This window comes from Peromyscus eremicus, chromosome 23 (assembly GCF_949786415.1).
Source record: "Peromyscus eremicus chromosome 23, PerEre_H2_v1, whole genome shotgun sequence".
NCBI lineage: Eukaryota > Metazoa > Chordata > Mammalia > Rodentia > Cricetidae > Peromyscus > Peromyscus eremicus.
The window spans coordinates 29,076,709-29,100,541 of record NC_081438.1 but is presented as its reverse complement, the minus strand read 5'-3'; the positions used below and the strand labels follow the sequence as shown (position 1 = coordinate 29,100,541).

General features: G+C 49.5%; 1 protein-coding gene across 1 annotated transcript in view; it reads left to right on the top strand.

Annotated features, from left to right (window-relative positions):
- Nucleotides 1-23,833, top strand: part of Sdk1 (sidekick cell adhesion molecule 1) — a 281,083-nt gene that overhangs the window by 171,961 nt on the left and 85,289 nt on the right. The window contains exons 25-28 of the mRNA XM_059249807.1: nt 4,580-4,774; nt 8,825-9,026; nt 18,366-18,469; nt 22,873-22,943. Coding sequence (XP_059105790.1) covers nt 4,580-4,774; nt 8,825-9,026; nt 18,366-18,469; nt 22,873-22,943 — 572 coding nt within the window. The remainder of the gene's footprint in view (nt 1-4,579; nt 4,775-8,824; nt 9,027-18,365; nt 18,470-22,872; nt 22,944-23,833) is intronic.

Sequence of the window (23,833 nt, the reverse complement as noted above, 5' to 3'; positions counted from 1 at the left end):
TACACATAAATCACAATTGAAAAAAATAAACATTAAGGAAAACAAAGACTTCAAATTTGGGTCATTCCCCTGGTTTCTAAAGAAGTAGACAGAGTTGTAAAGTACATGCTTCCATGGAGGATCCTACTTTAAAGTTACCTGGTCTTCTCTGGGCTCAGAGTGAACATGTATCGTGTGCAGCTAACTCAATAAGCCCTGACATGTTTGGGCATTGCCCGTGTCATGGTCAAGGTAAGTGTCTTAGTTAAGGTTTCTATCGCTGTGAAGAGACACCATGATCACAGTAACTCTTATAAAAGAAAACATTTAATTGGGGCTGACTGACAGTTTCAGAGGTTTAGTCCATTATCATCGTGGTGAGACATGACAGTGTGCAAGCAGACATGGTGCTGGAGAAGGAGCTGAGAGTTCTACATCTTAATCCACAGGCAGCAGAAGGAGACTGTGCCACATTGGGCATGGCTTGAGCATAGGAGACCTCAAAGCCTGTCCCCACAGTGACACACTTCCTCCAACAAGGCCTCACCTACTCCAGCAAAGCCTTATCTCCCAATAGTGCCACTCCCTATGGGTCAAGCATTCACACACATGAGTCTATGGGGGCCATTCCTATTCAAATCACCACAGTGAGGCAGGTTAGGTGTTGGTCCTAGGTACTCCAGAGCTGGGCCCGAGGCTTCTGTAGGTCTGAGGCAACATAAGTGCTTATAGAAGAATGGGCCCTCAAGGAGGAAAAAAAAACACATGACAAAGTAACTGCAGGTGTGACAAAAAGCCCTAGAGTAACCCGGTGAGGGGCATCATGGCAACAACATCCACCCGTTATAGAGGGTAGAGACCAGGTGCCATTACTGTGTTCCTGTCACATGTGTTGATACAAAACAGCAACAGACACAGCTCTCACCTCAAAGGGAGATAGTTTATTCTGGAGCAAAATACCAAAATATGAGCATGGCCCAGGAACACAGATTTGGATTACCCCAAATTCCACCTTCCAGTGTGGTAACAGTTGGTGGGATTTTCCCAGTAACAGAGCAAAGAAAATCATAAATCAGGACAGTTTTCAAACACGTTGGTGGGAACTTTGGGTACACGTGTTACGGCAGAGCCGAGAAGTCACTGTTACAGGCTTTGGATACTGTCTGACGACATGCTTAGCTTTGAGTGGTTGGTGGAAGTCAAGTGTATGTTTGTACATTTCAGACGATTTACCTAATCATCACAAGATGCTAGGCACAGAGGTAGGCCGTAGATGCTATTTAGGGGCTGAGATAGTCCAAGATAATTTGGCTGTAGACCTGTGACTTCCAGCTGTTGACAAAACATTGATGTTCTAATTAATTATCAGCCTTGGAGAATGTTTAACGAAGGGGAGACTTTTTCCTGGGAATGTCAGTTAACACATAGAATTGAGAAATGGCTACAAGGCAAATTCTGTGTCTACAGTGTCCCTGTGAGGTGTAGCCTGTTGTCTGCAGCACAGGGAACCCCAAAAGCCTGTTAGGTGTGGCCTGTGGTACCCACTTCAAGCTCAAGAGGTTGTGTATGTGGGGTCACTTTTCACATAACAAAGTGTGGGATTTGCAGAGCCAGGTGCCAGTCCAGGCACATCTCTCTGCAGTTGGGGAACTCTGTTTCTGCTGAGAAACCCTCTCAGAGGGGACTGCAGGGCACAGGATCTGGCAGGTGTATCCAACATAGGGCCCATGGGCTGCATGAGCCCCAAGATAGCTGTGAGTATGGCCCACAAAATCAAAAACTTACTGAAAACATTACAAAAAGTTGTATTGTATTATTAACTTTTTCACACTCATATATATTGCTTGTTGCACACATTCTACCCCATGTTCTCCTCCCTTCTCTTTCCTCTTCCCCTCCCCCCATGGGTACTTTACCACCAACATAACAACTTCTACTTTCATAATATATATATATATATGCATGTATGCATGTGTATGTATATATGTATGCATATGTGATTTTATGTATCTATAGAAAACCTAAGAACCACAAACGACCTCTCATTTGTGCGTTCTCAATATTTGTGACTTTCTATGATTTTTATATGACTGTCTTCAGTTACATCCATTTTTCTGAGAACAATATAACTTCATTCTTCTTTATGGATAGAAAAACATTTTTTGTGTATATGCAGGGGGCGGGGCATTGTGTGGGGTCAGAGCCATGTTTCAGCAGTTAACAGCACTTGCTGTTCTTACAGAGGACCTGGGTTCAATTCCCAGCACCACACTTTATACCTCACAACTGCTTGTAACTCCAGTTCAAGGGCATCTGATGCCCTCTTCTGGCCTCTGGACATTATACACAGGGTGCACCGAGAGACAAGTAGGAACATACACATATGTTAAATTATTTTTTATTTCATTGCATAAGCAGTACGTTTTCCTTAACCATTCCTATGCTGTCAGACATCCTGTATGGGCTCCGTAGAATGGCTGCTGTCAGCAGTGCTAGTGTTAGACAGGCGTGTGAGTGTCTCTGTGCCGTGTCGACTTGCAGACTTTAGGGTAAATACCCAGGAGTGTTTTAGCTGGGTGGTGATTTTTTTCCATAACTCGATTGAATGGTTCTCAAGCATGAACTCTATATGACAACTTCTATCACAATGCCAAAAGGTTGAACATTCCTGGAAGCAAACAAGAGCCAAGAGGGGCTGTCTCCTCTCTAGAAGTGTGGGAGTTTCTTTATGAAGAAAAATAGGGCAGACCTGGGGCTCCTGTCATCAGCAACCCTGGGCAAACTGTAACCTTTCCAGATGCCTTTGCCCCCTTGCGTTTGGCCGGCTGGGGACCGCTGCTGTTAGCACTTGCCGCCGGAGTAAAACTGTAGAAACCATGTCCCCTGCACATGGCTGTCCAGCTACCATGACATCTTCTCATTATATGATTCTCTGAAGGCCTGAGACTGTGTCCCCTGGGACACACCAGCTCCACCTCCCCGTGAATGAGTGTCATGGGGAGAAGAGGTGGCCTAGGAGGACTGGCCAACAATCTCTAGGCTGCAGTCCTTAGTCAGTGAATAAGAAGGGGAAGGGGCTTGGACCAGCTGCTGGACACCTCAAAACTCTTGGATCCCATGGCTGGTCCATCAGAGATAGGCAGTGGCCATAATGGCCATTCAGGGGTCTGGGGTTAACATCTCATGGACACTGGGCATCACTCTGGACAGGGCTGAGGGTTGTGTCACCTGGTCTAGATGGCAATGATAAGCACCCTATCGATGACCTGTGGTGGCTAGGTCTGAAGGTCAGGGTATGCTCCATCTGAACCTCTGCGTGTGTGTCCTCCTGGTCTCCCAGTGGAGCACTGGAAGAAACTCACCAGACAGTTGGAGGAATGGCCAGACAGCTTGGAAAACCCTAGAGCCAAAAGCTAACTAACCCAGAAGGACCAAGACTAACAAAAGCACTACCTGAGAGCATCCAGAGGACTGGCCAAGCTGTGTAGTAGGAGGAGCCACACCTCAGGAGGTGAGCAGACCTCCATCCTGGTCCCTGCAGGCGGTCCCTACCCACAGGATGCCCTAGCAGGCGGAGCTGTGGAGGACCAGGGCAGCCTTTAATGCTTTTCTTTTCCCCTGCTGAGTCCCCTTTGTTTAACGTGATCACTTGGGTTGTCATTATTTTTTTTTTAGATGTCACAGCACCCCATCCATTCTGGTTTTAATCAGAAGCTGGACCACACGTGGTTCATGAGCCCAGAAGGCAGTCTGCCCCACGGCTCACGGTTGGGTCTGGGAAATTGGCAAAGCTTCTTCAGAAGCCAGCAGGCAGGCATTGGGGTTGCTTGGTTGGTGGGATTTGATCATTAATAATGTCTGATCAACCATGACCCCTTCATAATCAAGGAACTCAGAGAGACACGCAGAGCCAGCCAAACCCTGCCACTCTGGAGTTATGGAAATTAACAGAAGGGGTATTTAGGGTTTAACTATTTAACGTGGCGCCTCCAAGCTCAGGCAGCCTGGGAGAGGGAGGCCAAGTGGCTGGAATCATGGGAGATGAGGATGTGGGGAAGGCCGCTGCAGGAGAATTAGTAACGTGGCTGAATAATACAAGCCCTAACCATGCAGCTGTCCTGCCGGCTTCAAGCACTGCTCCTGCTGAGAAGTATGAAATAACCTGCCAAGGGCAGGCTCTGGCCTCTCCTGCCGGGTTGAAGGGAAAGGCTGCACCATAGGAGGGGGCGATGGAAGGGGATGGAAGAGCCAGGGGCACTGGTTCATGACAACCCCCCATGGGGAACAATGCGGGGTCCTGGGTCTGGTGGCATCCCCAGGAAAGATGAAGCTCTCTTCAGATCTTGTTCCCGTGAAGGATGAACTGTGAGACGAGTTTCACAGAGGACTGAGCTCAGACAACCACACTCACCACAAAGTGTGCTCTCCCTTTCAATATGCGCCCCACAGCCTTCGGAAATCAGGAAGGAACAGAGGGCAGGCCGTGTTTGGGTTTCCAATCTGGGCTGATTATGGGGTGTCAGGAGTGTAGGTTTTCTGGGCAAGCAAAGAAATAAATGGCTAAGCTGACTCTTGACTCTGTCCCCACCCCCTCCCACAGGGTACCAGATTGCCTACCGCCTGGCCAGCGGCAGTCCCCACACCTTCACCACTGTGGAGGTGGGTGCCACAGTGCGGCAGTTCACAGCCACAGAGCTGGCCCCAGAATCTGCATACATCTTCAGATTGTCTGCTAAGACGAGACAGGGCTGGGGCGAGCCCCTGGAGGCCACAGTCATCACCACTGAGAAGAGAGGTAAGATCCCAGACCCAAAGCTGACTGTGGATGGCAGGGCACACAGCTGTTTGTGTGGGGTCTCCACTTCAGTCAGCCTTCAACTTCCTGTATAATCTAGTATCTGTCTCCCAGGATCACTTGCAGCTAGCTAGGTGGAAGGCAGGATAGCGTAATGGCTGGGATCCCAGGTGAAGGTTCTATGACCTTCCTATCCTCCATCTCCCAAGGAGTGCCAATAGCTCCATCATTATTACCATAGATTTAGCTAATACCATCTTTATTCTGCTCAATTAGTTACTATGGTTACCAGTCCAAGATAATCTCTACTCTAAAATAGCAATGATATTATCATGTTGTGCCCAGAAGAAAAGTCATACAAGGAATGCTACCCTCATAGCCAGACCCAGAGGTCTGGGGAACTAGGCCAGGAGGACTGGAAAACACCTGGAGCTCAAGGCTCAGGCTTGTGAGGCCTTGGGCAAACCCTTCCCCTCTCTCTGCTATGGCACTGACTTGGGAGGCCTGTGCAGAGCAGTTAGCACAGTGCCCAGGACACCCAGGACAGGCAGGTGGCTTTTCCTGTCATCAGCAAGCCTCCTAGGAACTGCTCTGGTGTGATGTAAGTGCTCACCAAATGTGAGTAAGTATCACAGCTGCATTTGTGATGACTTTTATCACAAGATCTGAAGCAGGCCATTTCAGGGACCGAAGAGTCGAACTCAGAGGCTTAAATCTAACAGGGAGGGGGCTGACACAGAGCTCACACCAGGCTCCAGTCGCCTCCAGGTATCGCTGCCTCCGTTCCCATCTCCAGCTCTCACCAAAGCCTCCGAAGATGGATTCAGGGAAGAAACCAAGTCCTTGTCAGAGGAGAAGCCTGCTGGGTGGAGAACAGCACTCCCCTGAGGCCAACCATGCCCATCTTGTGCTGCCCCAGAGTGAGCACCAAAGAAGGAAGTCAGGCCTCACCTCCCATACCCTGAGCCGGCAAGTTCCCAGCAGGCCCGGTGTCCGTCATCCTTCCCTGGACTGAGCCAGGATCCTCCAATGACTGTAGCCTGGTCCAGCCACCTGGCTGTAGGAGCCACCAGGCTGAGCACATCTCTTCTTCCAGGGTCTTCCCAGCTTCAAGCTGCCAGTCAGGCTATGTTAGCCTTTCATTGCTATAACAAAACACCCCAGAAAAACAACTTAAAGGAGGAAGGTTAGTTTTGGCTCATCGGTTCCTGCGTGTTCAAAATATGACTGTGGTGGCTAGGACTGCAGAGGGAGGGAGGAGCTTTTGTTTATGGGGTCTGGTCACTCCTGCAGAAGGTTTAATCCTCACAGCAGGGGCTTGTCAGCTCTAGGGGTTGGGACAGCCTGATCTCTCTAGGATAAAGATAGTCTTAAAGCAGGCAGATACATCATCTAATGACAATGTAGCCCAGGCTGACCTGAACTCCAAATCCTCCTGCTTCTGCTTCTTACATGTTGGGACTACAGGTGTATGCCATTACACCTGGCTTTAGGGGGAAAAGTAGACAAAGCCACCCAGGCCTCATTCATGCTAGACAAACACAGCCACAGCACATTTGGGGAGATGCTTGTCTTTCTCTTTCTGGAAGCTAACATCTTACCCCTCCTTACAGATGTACATGTATTACTACTGAGTTCTCCCAAATACCAGCTGCCCCTCCCATTGGCCAGATACATGTGCGGGCCTTCACTGGCACCTCCCTTATTGTCTCCACAACTCTGCAAGTGGATGCTCTTACTGGGTCCTTTGGGGAAGATGTGCTTGAACTCAGAGTGGTGATGTGACCTTCAATGGCATACATGTTCAATGTGACCCTGTGGCCCCTGGCTCAGGGGACCAGGATACAAATGATGGGCGCTGGGAGGGTCCTCCAGAGATTGGCAGCTGCATCCTAGTCCCCAGATGCTTAGTAGTGTTTTCAAGAACTGGTGATGTAGGCCTTTGCTCAGGGATCCACGGGCAGCCACCCTTGGCCCTCGCCTTCTTCCCCGGGTCATGCCCTCCTTAGGAATGCCCAACACTATTTGCATGTGTGATTGCATGCATACTTGTGTGTGCATGTTCATATGTGTACTTGTGTGTGTATGTACCCACCAGTGGGTGTTTGTATGCACATGCAAGTGTATACATACATGTACACGTGGGTTTGTAGGCTCGAGTATCATTCCTTGAGACACTCTCTACCTTGTTCTTTGGGACAGGGTTTCTCAGTGCCCTGGCACTTGCTGCTTTGGCTAGGCTAACTGGCCAGTGAGCCACAGGGATCCACCTGTCTCCACTTTCCCAGATTACATGCACCACCCCTCTGGGATTCTTTTCACATGAGCTCTGGGGATCCAACTCTGGTCCTCATGCTTATAACCAGAGTCACTTTACCAGCTGAGCTCTCTCTCTCCCTCCCATGGACTCTTTGGAGGCAAAGGATGGATGAGGAATGACCCTTACAGGGCTTGAGTCAGAGCCACATGAAAACACATCCATAAACACCCTTCTGTGGGTAGACCAGTGTGGCCTGATCATGCCGGCTTATTGCCTAGGGCACAGGGCCACCACTCCCTGCCCAGCCCCCAACCCCTTAGGTATGGAGAACCTTGACTTCCCACCAGGTTCTAATGCAAGTCTTAGGGACAGGGAGCTCGCCATTTCCAGTGGCAATGTGTCCACAGAAGGCCTTAGAAACCGGCCGGGGAGCCCAGCTCTTTCCATCCTGCAGAAATCAGGCTTCCAGCCAGCGTGCACACCCACAGCCAGGACCAGTGATTGAGCCAGATCGAAGCGCCTCTCACATCCCTGTCACTGCGGGGCCCACGATCGATGGCTACTTTATTACACGCCACACATTTTAATCAGAATCAATAATTGTCATGATAAACAATTAAACAATTATTTCTCCCTCTATGGTCCCTCTGTTGAAATCACTGGGGGACGGGAACACAGTGTCAGGCACATGGCACCCATTCAAGGCCAAGGCTGGTCCCAGGCACCCTGCATTCTAACCCGGCAGAAACCATTAACAGCCCACAGGGACCCCCACCTGCACTTGCCTCCCACCCTCCAGGAGCACTCAGTAGATTTCTCTCGTGTGTTAGACTCAGGTTAACTATAAAGAAAAAGAAATTAGGTTTTAAGGGTGAGATGAGCCCCCAAATCAGACAGCATACAAAGGAGGCTTGAGTTGTTTAGTAGAGTGCTACTGCAAACATCAGCTGTCATTCAGAAGTACTTGGCCTTGCTGATAGGGGTTGGGGCCTCTGGAGGCACATGTTTCTGGCTGGTTCTGCTATGTGAGCAAGCCCTGCTCCCCAGTCAGACCTGATCTGGCGCATCCAAAGTCAGCTGTAAGACAGCCTCCTCTTCCAAACCTAGGACTCACTTGCTTTTCTTTCTTTGTGTGCATGACAAGGGGAAGCACACGGGCATGTGTTCACATGAGTGGGACTGCATGTGTGGGTACATATAAAAATCAGAGGCCCAGCCTTGGGTGTTGGCCTCAGGTACCAATCTACCTCTTTCTTTCTTTCTTTCTTTCTTTCTTTCTTTCTTTCTTTCTTTCTTTCTTTCTTTTTATTGGTTTTTTTTTTTTTTTTCAAGACAGGGTTTCTCTGTGTGACTGTAGACCAGGCTGGCCTGCGACTCACAGAGATCCACCTGCCTCTGCCTCCTGAGTGCTGGGGTTAAAGGCGTGCACCAATACCACTCAGCTCTACCCTGTTTCTTAAGACAGAATGTTTCAATGGGACCTAGAACTCTCCGATTAGGCGATGCTGGCTGGCCAATAAGCCCCAGCTCTGTGCCTGTCTCTACCTCCCTAGTACTGGAATTAAGAGCATGCACCCTCACAAGCAGATTTTTATGTGGAACCTGGGGACTGAACTTGGGTTCTCAGCTTGTATGGTAAATACTTCACCTGTAAGGCTAGACCAGCTCTCTAGCCTTGGGACTTTCTTTCTCTGTGCCTGTCCCACACAGCGGTTCCCATGGGCAGGCATCCAGGAGCAACACGGAATGGTCTCTCATGAATCCCTGCTTTTCTCCTCCTCTGATTGCAGAGAGGCCAGCACCCCCCAGAGAGCTCCTGGTACCCCAGGCTGAAGTGACAGCCCGCAGCCTCCGGCTCCAGTGGGTCCCTGGCAGTGACGGGGCCTCCCCCATCCGGTACTTCACGGTGCAGGTGCGAGACCTGCCTGGTGGAGAGTGGCAAACCTACTCCTCATCCATCAGCCACGAGGCCACAGCCTGTGCCGTCGAAAGGTACCGTGGGGTGGGGGTAGCACTCAGTGTTGTCTTTCTGAGCCTGGGATCTCAGTCACTTGTCTCCCTGCTGTGACGAAATGCCTGTTGGAAGCAGCTTAGGGGAGGAAGGATTGGCTTTGGCTCACAGTTTGAGGTAGTCCATCATGGCAGTGACAGCATGGAGCAGGAACTTGAGGCATCTAGTCATGCTACATCCGGTCAGGAAGCCACTCACATTCATTCTTCATTCCAGAACCCCACCCCCTGGAATGGTGCCACCCACACTCAGGGTGAATTTTAGGACCTCAGTTAACCTCCTCTCAATGATGCCCTCCTGGCATTTCCTGCAACCTGACTCTAGGATGGTCCTAGAGTCTGTTAGTTAACAGTGTTAACCATCACACTGCGTTACCTCACTGACATGATGCCCTTTTCTTACATACTCAGGTTTGTTGTGTGTTAAATGCCTCTCCTCCATCTCCCTGCTTCTCCCCCACCGTGTCCCCCTTCCTCTTCCTATCATATGTGTTCTGTTACCCTCCCTTCTGTCCACTCCAAAGTTTCCTTTTAGCCTCCCATGGACCCCTTTATAGTTTCCTGGCCTCTACCCATACTTGCTCCCACACAAATACACATGTATAAAAATATAGGAGCTAAGATCTGAGTATGACAGAGAACATGTTGAAATGCTAATAGAAAAGTAATTTTTTAATTAATAAAAAAATGTAAAGATATTGGAGAGGAAAGGGCCACTACTCTGAGAGTCCCTACCATGACAACCCCCATCCGGCTCACAAAACAGGAGTCTGTAGGGCCAAGGAGATGCCCCACTGAGAGCCCTGTCTCTGTTGACACTTCCCACACCAGGAACCCAAAATCTTTAGGGTCCCTCCAGATGTGCTGCACCAAGGCTCAAGGACTTGGGAGGCAAGAAGAGCTGTGCCCCAGCACCCGCAAAGGTAGATGCTGAGACAGAGGCAGGGAGAGGGGGTGGGTGCTAGAAGTGAAGGCCAGAGAGACACCCCTTCTCGTTGAGGTTAAATAGCCCACCCCTTTGTCTCGCCACAAGATAGAAAGAGCAGTCATGTTCTCCAAAGCCTTCCAAGTAACCACAGACATTGTGTTTGGTAAGGAGAAGCTCATGTTCAAACAGGCAATTTCACTGAGTCCAGAAGAGACCTATCAATTTCCTAACCAGCAAGAACCAGAATGGAAGCCGATCTCAGGCAGTGTCCTGAGAAGCTGTTTTATCTGCTGCCATGGTGTCACCCCTAATAATCCTAGCAGCTGAGTTTACTTTCCATCTGCCTCGTGAGATGTAGTGGAGAGACAAAGCTGGACTGTGGAGACCTAGTGGCCGTGGCTGTCTGTTCAAGTGACTGTGGTCCAGAGCACAGCATGAAGATAGGATGAGGGCTGCTGGCGTCGTGAGAGCCTGTGTGGCGACTGAGGCTGTGGGACTGTTAATGGGGAATGTTAGACATAATAATGGTGAGATGGTGATACCCCTGCAGTGGGTGGTCCAGAAAGGAAGCTGACTCTTGCTTCTCTTCAGAAAGTGCAGCAGGTGCCTTAGGGAAAAGGGCCTTGAGGTAGAAGGAATAACATTAGGGAAACAGTACCATATGTGGAGATCTGGACATGATGGCGCCTGAGAGGGAAGGAGAGGCTTCCTTAAAGCCTGAAGATGAGCTTAAGAAAGATGAGCTTAAGAAAGATGGCGGTGGCGCACGCCTTTAATCCCAGCACTCGGGAGGCAGAGCCAGGCGGATCTTTGTGAGTTCAAGGCCAGCCTGGGCTACAGAGTGAGATCCAGGAAAGGCGCAAAGATACACAGAGAAACCCTGTCTCGAAAAACCAAAAATGAAAGAAAGAAAGAAAGAAAGAAAGAAAGAAAGAAAGAAAGAAAGAAAGGAAGGAAGGAAGGAAGGAAGGAAGAAAGAAAAATGGTGTGTGTGTGTGTGTGTGTGTAGAGAAAGAGCGGGAAAGGATACAGCCTGGTAAGGGGGCAGGGGTAGGGTGCAAAAGAGACTCTTTAGAGAGCAGCCTTCATCGGGGGCTGGCAGGAAGTTTCATATCACATGATTTGGTTCAACAAAACATGTGACAAAGCATGGCGAATCCAGGCATTGGTTAGGGTCCTAGACTGGAGGCATGGCACAGAAAGGTTTTAATGCTCCAGACCATAGAAAGCCTCAGAGCGCTGAGGTTAACTCTCTGGGGTGTAGGATCTAGCCTTTCAGAGTGGTCACTGCATTTGAGGTGTGGGCCTGGGTTCTAACAGAGGGGCTCCAGTTTCCCCTGGACTCAGCCTCAGGGGTGGTCTTGGAAAGGGGATTCAGACAGGATGGGGTAGTGGCTCAGTGGGGTTTAATTAGAACAAGAAAGGAAGCAGGAATATATTCTTAGGACCAAGCAGAGCAGCACCAGCCCTCTTGTTCTAACATGGGCTCCATATCTCTCTTTCTGTTCTCCCCTTCTCTGTGACTTCCCAGGCTAGGGAATTCTAGGAAAGAGGCAGGCTTGTCATGAAAGCATGCTTTAGACAGAATTCAGTCTGTTATAAGTAAGTGTATAAAATCCAGAAATACATATGTACAGGGGTTTAAATGCCCTTGAAGTTGAAAGGCTCCCTAGGAGAAAGGGCAGCAATACTGTACACATGCTGGCCGGGGAAGTGAGTCTCCCAGGAGCTGCTTTGACCCGACTGTTTTCTTTGCCTGCTGTTTGGGGGCCCTGAGCTGGCCCGTCTGGAGTCAACCACCACTGCTGTCTTTACATCCTGTTTCAGAGTCCTGAGCAGGCCAACCTATTTTCTTTATGTCCTATTTTTGGGAGGCTCTGTTGGTCAGACTCTCCAGGAGTTAGCGCCTGCCTAATAGGACCAGTCACTACCCTAACAGAGTAGGCTCGCAGAGAAATGGAACATCTAAAAGAAAGAAGGTGACACAGGGCCTTTAGGAAGGGACAGAGGCCAGGGACTACAGAAGGGCTATGTACTGGAGTTAGGGCTCCCCTCTTCCGTGGAGCACCCACTACCATGGGCGTGGTGCAGCCAGTCAGAAAGCATTGTGTCCAAAGGGAAGGAATGGCCACATAAAAAGCAGTTTACAAATAAGTTTGCTGGCCCCGGGCCCATGTGAATCTTCATTTCTTCCTCTGTAGAACTGTAACAGTGCTGATGTGCAAGTGCAGGTGCATGGGCTGGGGTATTACACATGGGTTTCAAGGTCTTTGTTCTTCATGATGCAAATAACAAGTGTGTGTGTGTGTATGTGTGTGTGTGTGTGTGTGTGTGTGTGTGTGTGTGTGTGTGTGTGTGTCCTATTTGGGATGCAACCCAGCACCTTGTACATGCTTTGCTATCTATTAATTAGCCACTAGCTGGAGGATTCTGGGCAGGTGCTCCACCACTGAGCCACGCCCCAGCCCCTCACTGAGAATTCTAGCAAGCACTGTGCCACTGAGCTACACACCCTGCCTCCTTTTTACTTTTTGAGACAGAATCCCACAGGTGGTCCAGGCTTCCCTTTAACTTAAGTTACTCTGTAGCCTAGTGTTCTAGTTTGGTTTCTGTTGCAAGGATAAAATACTGACTAGAACAGACTTGTGGAGGGAAAGGTTCGCTTTAGCTTACAGGTTACAGCCTATCATCAAGGGAAGTCAGGGCTGGAGCTCAAGGAAGAAACCAGGAGGCAAGAATGATGGAGGAACAGTGCTTACTGGCTAGCTTCCCTGACTTGCTTAGCTACCTTTCTTCAGGCCCGCCTGCCCAGGGAAGGTACCAGCCACAGTGGACCGGACCCTCCTACATCAAGTAGCAACAAGAAAATGCCCTATTCCATGTTCACAGGCCAGTACAATGGAGACGGTGCCTCTGTTAGGCTCTCTCTTTCCAGGTATATTTGGGTTTGACAATAACTATTCCAGGGAGACAAGCCTTGACATTTGATCCTCCTGCCTCAGCATCTTGAGTAGATCCCAAATGTACAACATCAGGCCTAGCAGAATACTTAAAAGGTAGTGTCAATGCTTTATAGATAACTAGGTAAAAGCATCAATGGACCGTGTTCAGAATGTTCAGGATCCACGCAACTTACATTCTAATGAAAATGAACCAATGAATATGCAGGTCTACTTATATTTCTAAGACCCAGAATTTAGCCCTGAAGGAGGGACCCTGAGCTGCAGGCTGTGTCTTGCCCACCCCCGCAACTCTTAACAAAAGACTTTGGCAATGGAGATAAAACACACACGTGGGTGTACACAGGACTGGCACACACTGGGTGGTGTGAACCTGGCTCCTGCCTTTGCAGAGCAGCAGGTGTAAATAGAGTTTTGAAAGGGCCCTGCGCTGTGAAGTCTGAATCTTGGATACTTAGGAGTAAGAGCTGAGGTAACAGTGTTATCTCAAAATTGTGCCTTAAGCCTGTGCACTGTCCGAGTTTGGAAGGTGAGGTGTACGGAATGTACAAGGGCCAGTGGGAGTTGCCCGCAGTGTGGAGGACCAACTTCTCACCCAGAGAGGCAGGGGAAGACAGCCTTCCAGAAGAGCATTTATTCATTGTCTGCTGTGTGCCAAGATCGTTAGATCCCTGATGGTGATTCAATGTTCACAAATGATCTCAGGGGCTCTGATCTCCATTTTCACAGGTGAACAAAATGAGACCGTAAAAACCAAATGACTCACCCTGTCTGGTAATGACAGAGCTAAGTTTGAACTCTGCTTGGCCAGCCCCACAGTGGAGGGTTAGGTTGTCCTGGAAGAGCAGAGAAGGGTGTGGGGGAATTGGATGGACAGATCTTTCCTTCCTTTATCAGAGAGGACTTGAGATTGGCCTGGATGCAGGATGGACCCCAGCAGGATGGAGGCATGGGCTAGGACTGAGGCAAGAGGAATGGGGGGGGGGCAGCTATGGTCAGAGGCAAGATCTGAAGGAGTGGGTGGGGCCAGAGGCATTTGCACATAGGATGCTATTGAAGTTAGCTTAGAGCCAGGGTTCGCTCCCTGGACACCCTGTGTTTAACCTGCCTGTTTACTCCAGGCATCCTTGGTGAATGAAGTCCCAGTAGATCCTGGCCTACTGCAGGCTTCTGTTTCCTGCCCTCCTTCGCATTCAGCCTCACTTGTCTCTAAGATGGTCTGGTCCGTCCAGCCACCTGCCTGGTATCACTTACTGCACACGGCTCTTTTGGCTGAACAGGGCTCCCAACACAGGTAAGGCAATGGAGAAAGCGTCCTTCGGGAGCATGCCTCGTAGACCTCTCAAGGGACAACAGATTCTTACTCTGTGTGCCGCTGAATATGGTCTCAGCTCTCTCCAGTCTACATGTAGGGCAAGTGTCCTGCTTTTTCTGTTTTTATTTCTAATTTTACCTTCAAGTTTTTTCTTTATTCTTGATAGTTTTGTGCATATATACAAGGATATATGATCATGTCTAACCCTCCAACTCCCTCACTATCCCCCATAACACATCCCTTTGATGTGTGTGTGTGTGTGTGTGTGTGTGTGTGTGTGGAGAGAGAGAGAGAGAGAGAGAGAGAGAGAGAGAGAGAGCGCTCCCACTAAGTCCAATTGGAGCCATCCCTATGTGCGTGGATGTGGGGTCATCCACTGGAGTGTGGGAATCCCACCAGTGGCCACATTCTCAAAAAAGAACAATCCTCTCCAGGGGATTCAACACCCTCTTCTGCCTTCCAAGACATATGTATACATGTGGCACACATATATACACTCAGACCCATACACATACACATAATATTAAAAGTAAATAAATCTTTGGGCTGAAGAGATGGCCCCGTGGTTAAGAACACTTACTGCTCTTGCAGAAGACCCAGGTTCAGTTCCCAGAACCCATATCAGGTGGTTCTCAACTGCCCGTAATTCTAGTTCTCGGGGATCTGACATCCTCTTCTGGTTTCCATGGCACCTGAATGCACATGGTACACATAAACTCACGCAGACACACACACATATACATTAGATAGATAGATGATAGATAGATAGATAGATAGATAGATAGATAGATAGATAGATAGATAAATGATCCTCCCTTTCCCCCAACCCCCAGCAACTATCTACTGCCAAAAGCTCCGTAGTAAAGGATGGGTGAAGCTTGGAGATCATCAACCCCATCTAAGCCTGCATTTTGGCTGGCTTGGTCCTGTGCAGATAATCCCAGCTGCTGTGAGTTGGTGAGTGTGACCGCCATCCAGCCTTTCATAGCATTACTCCCCATCCTCCAGCTCTATGTGCTTCCTGCCTACTCTCTCACCATGTGCCTGGAGCCTTCGGGGAAGTGGCTGATAGAGATGGCCAGTGTAGGTAGAGCTGAACACTCAGTCTTTTATTTGCAGTACTTGACAAGTTATTCCCCTACCCCATATTGCTGCTGTCCACTGCAAATAGATAGATAGATAGATAGATAGATAGATAGATAGATAGATAGATAGATAGATAAAAAGAACCTTCTCTGGCCAAAGTCTGTGGGTATAAACACAAATATTTAGGAGACACTTGGAGAGCATGACCATTTAGGAAAATAACAATAGTCTAGTCTCTCCTAGGGTCTAGGACCTCCTCAGCTATGGGCTTTTGAACAGAGTTGTGTTATCAGGCATGGAACTCCCCCTTGTGGAGCAGACCTCCAATCCAGTCAGAGTGGCTAGTTACCCCATAACAGTCCGCCACTATTGTACAGTGGCACATCTTGCTGGGCAGGCCAGCATTGCAGCATGTGACATGTGTCCTCTTCTTCTGCCTTCCCAAGAGGATTTGGAACATCATTGTCACCATAATGTATTCATTTCTTTAGCAAAGTATTAGGAACATCTCCAGGTGCCTAGCATAGTTCTTCATGCTAGAGCGGCAGGATCCTCTCAGGCCACCCTGGCCTCTGTCTTTAGGGATGTAGAGTGACAGTGTGGCCATGATAAAGATGACAAAGGAGGGCCAAGGATGTGGCTCAGTTGTCAGAGTGCTTGCCTAGCATGCACAGAGCTCTGGGTTCCATCCCCAGCACCACATAGATGAGGTGGCAAGTGCCTGCAATCCCAGTTCTTGAGAGATGGAGACAGGAGGATCAGGAATTCACAGCCCTCTTCAGGTACATAGTAAATTCATAGCCAGTCTTAGCTACAGACTCAAAAGAAAAAAAAGAAAGAAAGAAACAAGAAAAGAAAGGAACAGGGCAATAGGACATCCGGGACAGTTATCATGTGATGAACACTTTCTTTAGCTTTTTAAGATAATACCTGAAAAATAATAATGATAACAGCTGTGCATGTATGTGTGGGTGGGGATGTGTGCACATGTGTATGTAGGTACAATCACACATAGGTTAGATGAGGATGACATCTGTCAGTCTCTATCTTATTCCATTGAGATGGGGTGTCTTACTGAACCTAGAGCTAGTCTGGCAGGGAGTAAGCCTCCTCACCCCCCACCCCTGGCAATCATCCTGTCTCCAGCCTCTCCTTCCCCCAGCACTGGGGTCACACACACACACACACACACACACACACACACACACACACACACAACCATAAGCCATGTGGTGTTAGGGATTTGAACTCGGGTCCTCTCCATGCTTGCACAGCAACCATTCTTACCCACTGAGCCATCACCCCAGCCCCATTCCAGCCCTTTGTGACTCTTGGGACAGCTTCTTGATGTCCGTCTATTAGCAGCCTAGATGAGGAAGTGTCCTCAAAGTGGCCTGTCCAAGCATGGCTGGGACTGAAGAACTGGAAGGTATACTTCAGAGCCCATGTTTTTAGGAACCCCATTCTGCCTTCAACACCGGAAAGAAGTGGGTAGTTAACTCAAGTGTGGGCTGCTCGGCGTGTGAGGCTGGGAAATGACAGGGGACAAGCAGGCATTTATCCCCGAGACTAGACACAGTAGCTTCTGGGAAGCCTGGAACAGGTGGACGAGGTTTGTTTGAGCTAAACAAAAGCTGTCCTCAGAAACCACAGCAAAGATCATTCTAGGCAGCGGGCCTTCAGGGGACTTTTCAGTTAAGCTGAGTTAAACCAACCAAGACCAGATTCTCCTGGTTGCTGCTGGTGAAGCCAGGCCTGTAGTGTTCTAGGTATTGACAAGGCCAGACTGTTCCCAGGACTTTTAGTCGTGCGTCCCTTCAGGCTTTAGAGAAAAGCTATCATCCACTGTATCCAGAGGAAAAGGAGCACACAAGTGCTGATCCTGGAGTCTATGTAAAAACACAGTTCTCTCCTCAAGGGGTAGGAGAATTTATTCTGGAGTCAAATACAAGTGGCCATAGTCTAGAAATACAGATCCAGGCTACCCCAAATGCCATGTTCCCATGTGGTAACCGGTTCATGGAGTTTTTACAGTAACAACCAGGAAAGTCCTAAGTCAGGTAGAAAGCACAGGTAGGCAGGTCACAGCAGAGCGGGGAATCTCTGTGCAGCTTCAGGTGCTGTCTGGAGACATTCTTAGCCAGAGGTCCCCTTGTACCTTCTGAAAGGATTTGCCTAAAAGTCACATGGATGTTAGATCAGACACAGAGGTGGGTATAAATGGCTGTTTAGAGGCCTAATGGGAGCCCAAGACAGCTTGCTCCCTATATGCAACATTCTAGAAATTCTAATCAGCCACGCAGCCATGTAGACTGGCTTTTTCTTTTCTTTTCTTTTCCTTTTCTTTCTTTCTCTGCCCCCACCCCCACCCCACCTCCCACTCCCTGGGAACTGAAACTGATTATGGGTTTTCTAAAGAATAGAGCTCATCTTGGAGGCCACCATTTCCCTACTGTCCCATTTCCTGCCTGTGAAGTGGTGCCCTGATGATCCTGCCTGAGGACTTGTCCCCAGTGCAAGCTGGACCGGGCATGCTTGCCCTTGGTGTGGCATGGGCTCAGCACCGGAAGGGAGAAGGCTCCTATGGTCATGCCTGGCTGGGGTGGGGCAGAGACATTGGTGAATTCAAGGAGGTTGGCAGCTTTGCTATGGATATGTGAGAGCTGGAAGACAGATCTTATCAGTTCTCCCCTAGAGTCCCACTGCGGGCTCTACCCCTCCATCCTTGGGCTAGGCAAGCAGTAATTTTACTGTGTAGCATCTTATTAAAGAGGAATCAAATGTCTCTGGACAAGATTTTCTCACTGATGTCTCCCTTGGTGAAACCATCTCTCCCTGGACATCATGGCAGTCTAGGGGGCCCTGAAAGGCCCTAGTAGCTATATCCAGGGAATGGTGGTTCCGTCTCTCCTGGTGACAGGTAACCCAACTTCTCAGGTTCCAGGGCAGGAGAGACATCTGTCTACCCTCTCCCCACCATGATTTTCTATTCATTACAGAGACAAGAAGTCACTGGTATCTTTCCATTGCAGGCTGAGGCCTTTCACCTCCTACAAGCTACGCCTGAAGGCCACCAATGACATCGGGGACAGTGACTTCAGTGCAGAAACAGAGGCCGTGACCACCCTGCAAGACGGTGAGCAAAAACCAGCCCAGTGCAACCACTCCCCACTGCTATGCTGAGACCAGAGGACACCTTCCTCCCAGAAAGAGACCCTGCTCCAGTCTTGAGCAGAGAGGAGAGGTCACTAGGGAGGGTGACAAGCAGCAGAAGTCCATTAGTAACTGACAGCCTGGGGTGTTCCTACACACCCCGTGCTCATAAATCAAGGTCCCCCGGAGAGCTTCCAGATGGAATGGAACTCCCTCTGATTGGCTTCCAAAACCTTCCTCCATCAGAAATTGAATAATTAATGGGGGTCGTTAAAAATAAATGTCGGCAGGGAAGCTGGGTCCAAGCAGTTTCAGACCCCCCGCCCCCCCAAGCACCAGGTGGTTTCTTCACCCACTTCTGACCTCAGAGGCACTGGGCCTGAAGATACACTGTCATCTGGATGACCTGCTCCTGGGTGTGGGGAAGTGAAGTGAAGCTGGGGGATGGCTCTAACAGACACAGCCATCGCCTGACACATGCCATGGGAGGAGATGGATACCCAGCAACTCCCAGCTCAGCCTCAAAGCCCAGGCACTTAGTTCAGCCACCAGGGCTTTGTGGTAACTCCCAGAAAGCTCTGTCTCTTCCATTTAACGCTCCAGTGAGATGGTTTCCAAATGGGCCAGGTCCCGGCTGCCTTGCCCTGTGACCCCACATCATGTGTCTTTCCCCCACCCTGACCTCACCCCCCACCATGCAGATGCTTTTCAGAGCCTCGAAGTTTAACTTCTACCACACAAAGTTTCAGGGCACCTCAGGGACTAGCCCAGGGGTGGAAGTGAACCCTTTTCAGCTTCCCAGCCATACTCAGATGTTGAAGTAAAAATAAATACAACAAACAAAAGCCAGGTCTCACCTCAACAGGGGCCAACCATGAGTGATCATGGTCCAGGGGAACACGGATTCGGGTCACCCCCAATACTGCCATGCTCCAACTTGTTAACAAATTCCACACGGTTTGTATAGTGGCAGGACAAAGGACATTTTAAATCAAGAACAATTTTGAATACATTGGTGGGAACACCAAGTAGGCAAATTACAGTAATCTCCACTTTAGACCTCAGATTTATCTGGTGATACTTTTTAGCCTTTGAGTGGGTGAAGCTAGGGGTCTGTTTGTCCATTCCAAAAGGACATAAGTCACGAGGGGGTTAGATTGCACACAGCATTAGGCAGTAAGTGGCTATTTAGGGACTAAGATGGCCCAAGACAGCTCAACTCTCAACCTGCAGTGTTCTAGCTCTCCATGGTCACAGTTCTAATGGTCTCTTGATCAGCCTTGAAGAATGGTTAATGTAGCTCCAGCTCTCCCCCCACCCCCCAAGAATTTAAGTCAACACAGAATTTTGCTGTAAACCCAGCATCCCCACTGTGGCTGGATCCACTGGTCTGGTACCTGATGAGAGGGCCTCTAAGCTTCCCCAAATCCCTGGAGAAATGGATCCTGTGCCTGTGTCTCCTGAAAGGTGATGAGACCCTGATGCAGTTGTCTGGGCTCAGAAGCAGCAGAGTTCAGGGAGAAACTATGATGTTGTGCAGGAAGCTGGGTGGTCCAAGGTGCCTGGCGGGAGAGTTGGGAGACCACTCAGAAGCAAAACCCTTCCATTCACTGCTAAGGATATGTGGAGGGAGAAAGTCTATCATTGAACTCAAAAGTGAGGGCTTGCAGGCAGGACAGATGGCTCAGTGGGTAGCGTCCTTGTTGATCAAGCATGAGGACCTGAGTTCAAATCTCCATCACCCAGGTAAAAAGCCCAGCAATGCTTGTAATCCCAGCTGGGGATCCCAGGGACTAGCTAGCCAGCCAGTCTAGCCAAAGTGGGGAATCTTGATATTCAACAAGAGCCCCTCAAAACTAAGGTAGAAAATAGCAGAAAGATATCCCACTTTAACTTCCAGCCTCCACATGCTCCCCCAAAGACCAGCATGGGGCATAAACATGTACACACATGCAGACAGCCTCCATACACAAACACACCAAAGGGGTGTGGAACAAGGGCGAAAAGTCAGCATCGAATGAAAACTGAAAAAAAAACCACCTCATTTTTATCTTGCATCAGACGCAATGGAGAGAATATTTGCAATGGTATACTAATTCTTAGAAGAAAGAACCAGACACCCAGCAAGCTGCTGTCTTTGTTGAGTTATCTCTGACAAACAGGGAGCTCCAGATCCTGACAGGCGCCCAGCGACCTCAGGGAATGGGCCATTTCAAAAAAGCTATTCAAGGAACTCTCCAGGCTCCCCAGGCCCCTTCTCAACCCTTTGATATTCAAATGCGGCTTTTGAGGCCCCTATCTCATCATCTTCCTTGTCTGAGACTTGCAATTTCCCTTTGTGGATGGATTTGCATTGTGTTTGTGGCCCTTTGTCTCCCTCTGTGAGGTGGAGATTGACTGGCTAGACCAACCCTAGCCTAGCTGGAAGAGAGGGGGCCTTTGATGACTGATTAACACTTCCTACTTCCTGTGCTAGGGATGGAGCCCCAGGCCTTGCAGGTGCTCACCTCAGCCCTTGCTCAGGGATTCTAGGCAGGTGCTCTACCACTGAGCCACACCCCAGGCCCTCACTGGGAGATTCTAGGCAGGTGCTCTACCACTGAGCCACACCCCAGCCCCTCACTGGGGGATTCTAGGCAGGTGCTCTACTACTGAGCCACATCCCAGCCCCTCACTGGGGGATTCTAGGCAGGGGCTCTACCACTGAGCCACACCCCAGTCCCTCACTGGGGGATTCTAGGCAGGTGCTCTACCACTGAGCCACATCCCAGCCCCTCACTGGGGGATTCTAGGCAGGAGCTCTACCACTGAGCCACACCCCAGCCCTGATTGCTGAATCTTGACACATTCCTGACATCCTTCTCTGATAAAGTAGTATTAAACTTTTGAGCTTGTAATCCTCTCACTGTGCCTTCCAAGTCCCCAGGATCTCAAGCATGGTGATGCCTGATTCCACATTTTATTTATTTATTTATTTATTTATTTATTTATTTATTTATTTATTTATTCTTTTTAATGGCAGCTGTGAGAGTTTCAAGGCTTTGTATGTGGGCTCAGCACTCAAACAGAACAGCAACTGTGTTGGGCAAGATGGGTTTTTGTTGTTGTTGTTTGTTTGTTTTTAGATTTATTTATTTTATGTGCATTCGTGTTCTGCATGCATTGCATGTATGTCTGTGTGAAGGTGCTAGAGTCTCAGATAGTTGAGAGCTACCATGTGGGTGCTGGGAATTGAACCTGGATCCTCTGGAAGAGTAGCCAGTGCTTCTTAACCTCTGAGCCATCTCTCCAGCCTCTACATTTTCTTAGTAGGCTGATATTTATCAACTGCACAGGCTTGTTGGGCTGGATAGAGGTCCACATTGACAACAGACCACTAGAAGTTTTAGACCAGTGATTTTCAACCTTCCTAGTGTTGTGATCCTTTAATACAGTTCCTCATGTCATGGTGACCCCAACCATGAAATTATGTTCATTGCTACTTCATAACTGTACTTTTGCTACTGTAATTGTAAATATCTGTGTTTTCTAATGGTCTTAGGGGACCCCTGTGAAAGGGTTGATTGACCCACAAAGGGGTCATGACCCACAGGTTGAGAACCACTGGTGACACTGGGGTCCATCTGTGTGACTGAGGACAGAGGGCCTGGAGGATTCAGCCAAGAATCAGTCGGGAACAAACCTGGAATATAAAGGAAACAGAGCCTGGCACACATGTGGGTGATGGAACATGTCCAGTCCTGTGCCCCTCCATAAGCTCTTATTGAAAAGACCCTTATTGCCTCACAGGTACAGCCAGGTGGCACAGAGAGGTCAGTTTAGTACACAAGAGAAGACCATGTGACCTGGAGACCGCAGAAAGGCCTCAGCAGCTGATACATGGCAAGGCTTCTGTTTTGATCCAAAAGGAGGCTTGTCCATGACAGGGCCCAGACCAGCCTTGTTCTTCCAGAGACCAGAGCAGCTTCCTGGCTTTGCCTTCTGGCTGGCCATCAGCAGTTTCATCTCTACCGACAGTCACATCGGTGTTTCAAACGAAGAACATGGTGACCTCACTGTGACCACCTGGCCTGCTCACAGGGAACCACTGTCACCTACGGTCTTAGAAAATGCTGTCTGATTCCCACTCCCAAAGACTTGGAAGCCCAGGAAGGGTCTTGGGCAGGAGCTACCAGAGTGCTGTGGGTGGCCTGAGGGGACCCACGGGAGTTCTGACTCACCTGTATGCCACAGTGGGGTTAAAGGAGGACTGCCGCGTGGGAGCCATCCTTGTTACATTAGGCAGATGAATGTGAAGGTACCTGAAGGAAGGAAAGGCACCCCAACTGAAGGGAGTCGGGCACCCAACAGAACCGTTCTAACTCTGCTTTCTTCCATCTGCTGCAGTTCCAGGAGAGCCTCCAGGGTCTGTCTCAGCCACACCACACACCACTTCCTCCGTCCTGATCCAGTGGCAGGTAAGAGCCAAGGGAACCTCACTTATTTCTGAAGCACACCTTCCTTTCCGGGTTCAGTCAACCAGGACAACTGTACAGAGTTTGCACGCAAGCCACACCCATGCCAAGTATGTGACTATAAGGGAGGAAACAGCCTGGTTGAGTTCCACAGAGCCCCCAGCTGAGGAATGACAGCGGGAACCTGCAGGAGAGGGCTGGTCCAGGGCTGGGCTGCTCCAGACCCTGGTCTCCAGGGCTGCAGCCCATCCTCACACCAATGGGCTCACAGAGCACAGGGATGAGAAAAGAAGCGGGGCTTCTAGCCAGTGCAGGACACTCCGGAGAGGCCCTGCGGCCTTGAGGGAGGGCAGGTACTGTGGGCTGTGTGCAGACAGCCACTGGAAGGCCTGGTCAGCCCAAGTTGGGCTGCTGTAAGCTGGGGATGGAGAGGGTGGACCAGGTGGCATGAGACTCTTCCTTGAGGTTGATGGTGTTGCCCAGGGGGATGGCAGGTACCAGTATGAATGCAGAGATACAAGTACCTCGGTGGCTCTGTGTTGGTCAGACTTTCAGTATGTGACAAAATAACATGGGGCCGGAGAGGGGGGACAACACAAAAGAGGGAAGACATTGAAATATCTCAATTCCAGTGAATCACAGGTCATCCTGAAACTCATTCTAAAAGAACTATTTACATGACCCCGGGAGCGTGGGAACCTGCTGGGGGGCAGGGGCTTATGTCTGGAGGTGGAAGGCCAGGGTCAGGACTCACCTCTCATAGACACCTGCAGGTGCCTGGGCAATGAATGAGCAAGGCCCTCTGGGCAGGATGGCGTGAGAGCTGTGTGGCCCCCACTTGGTTCAAGCATCATGGACAATTCAGAGCAGAGGCCCAGGAGTGTCGGATGGAG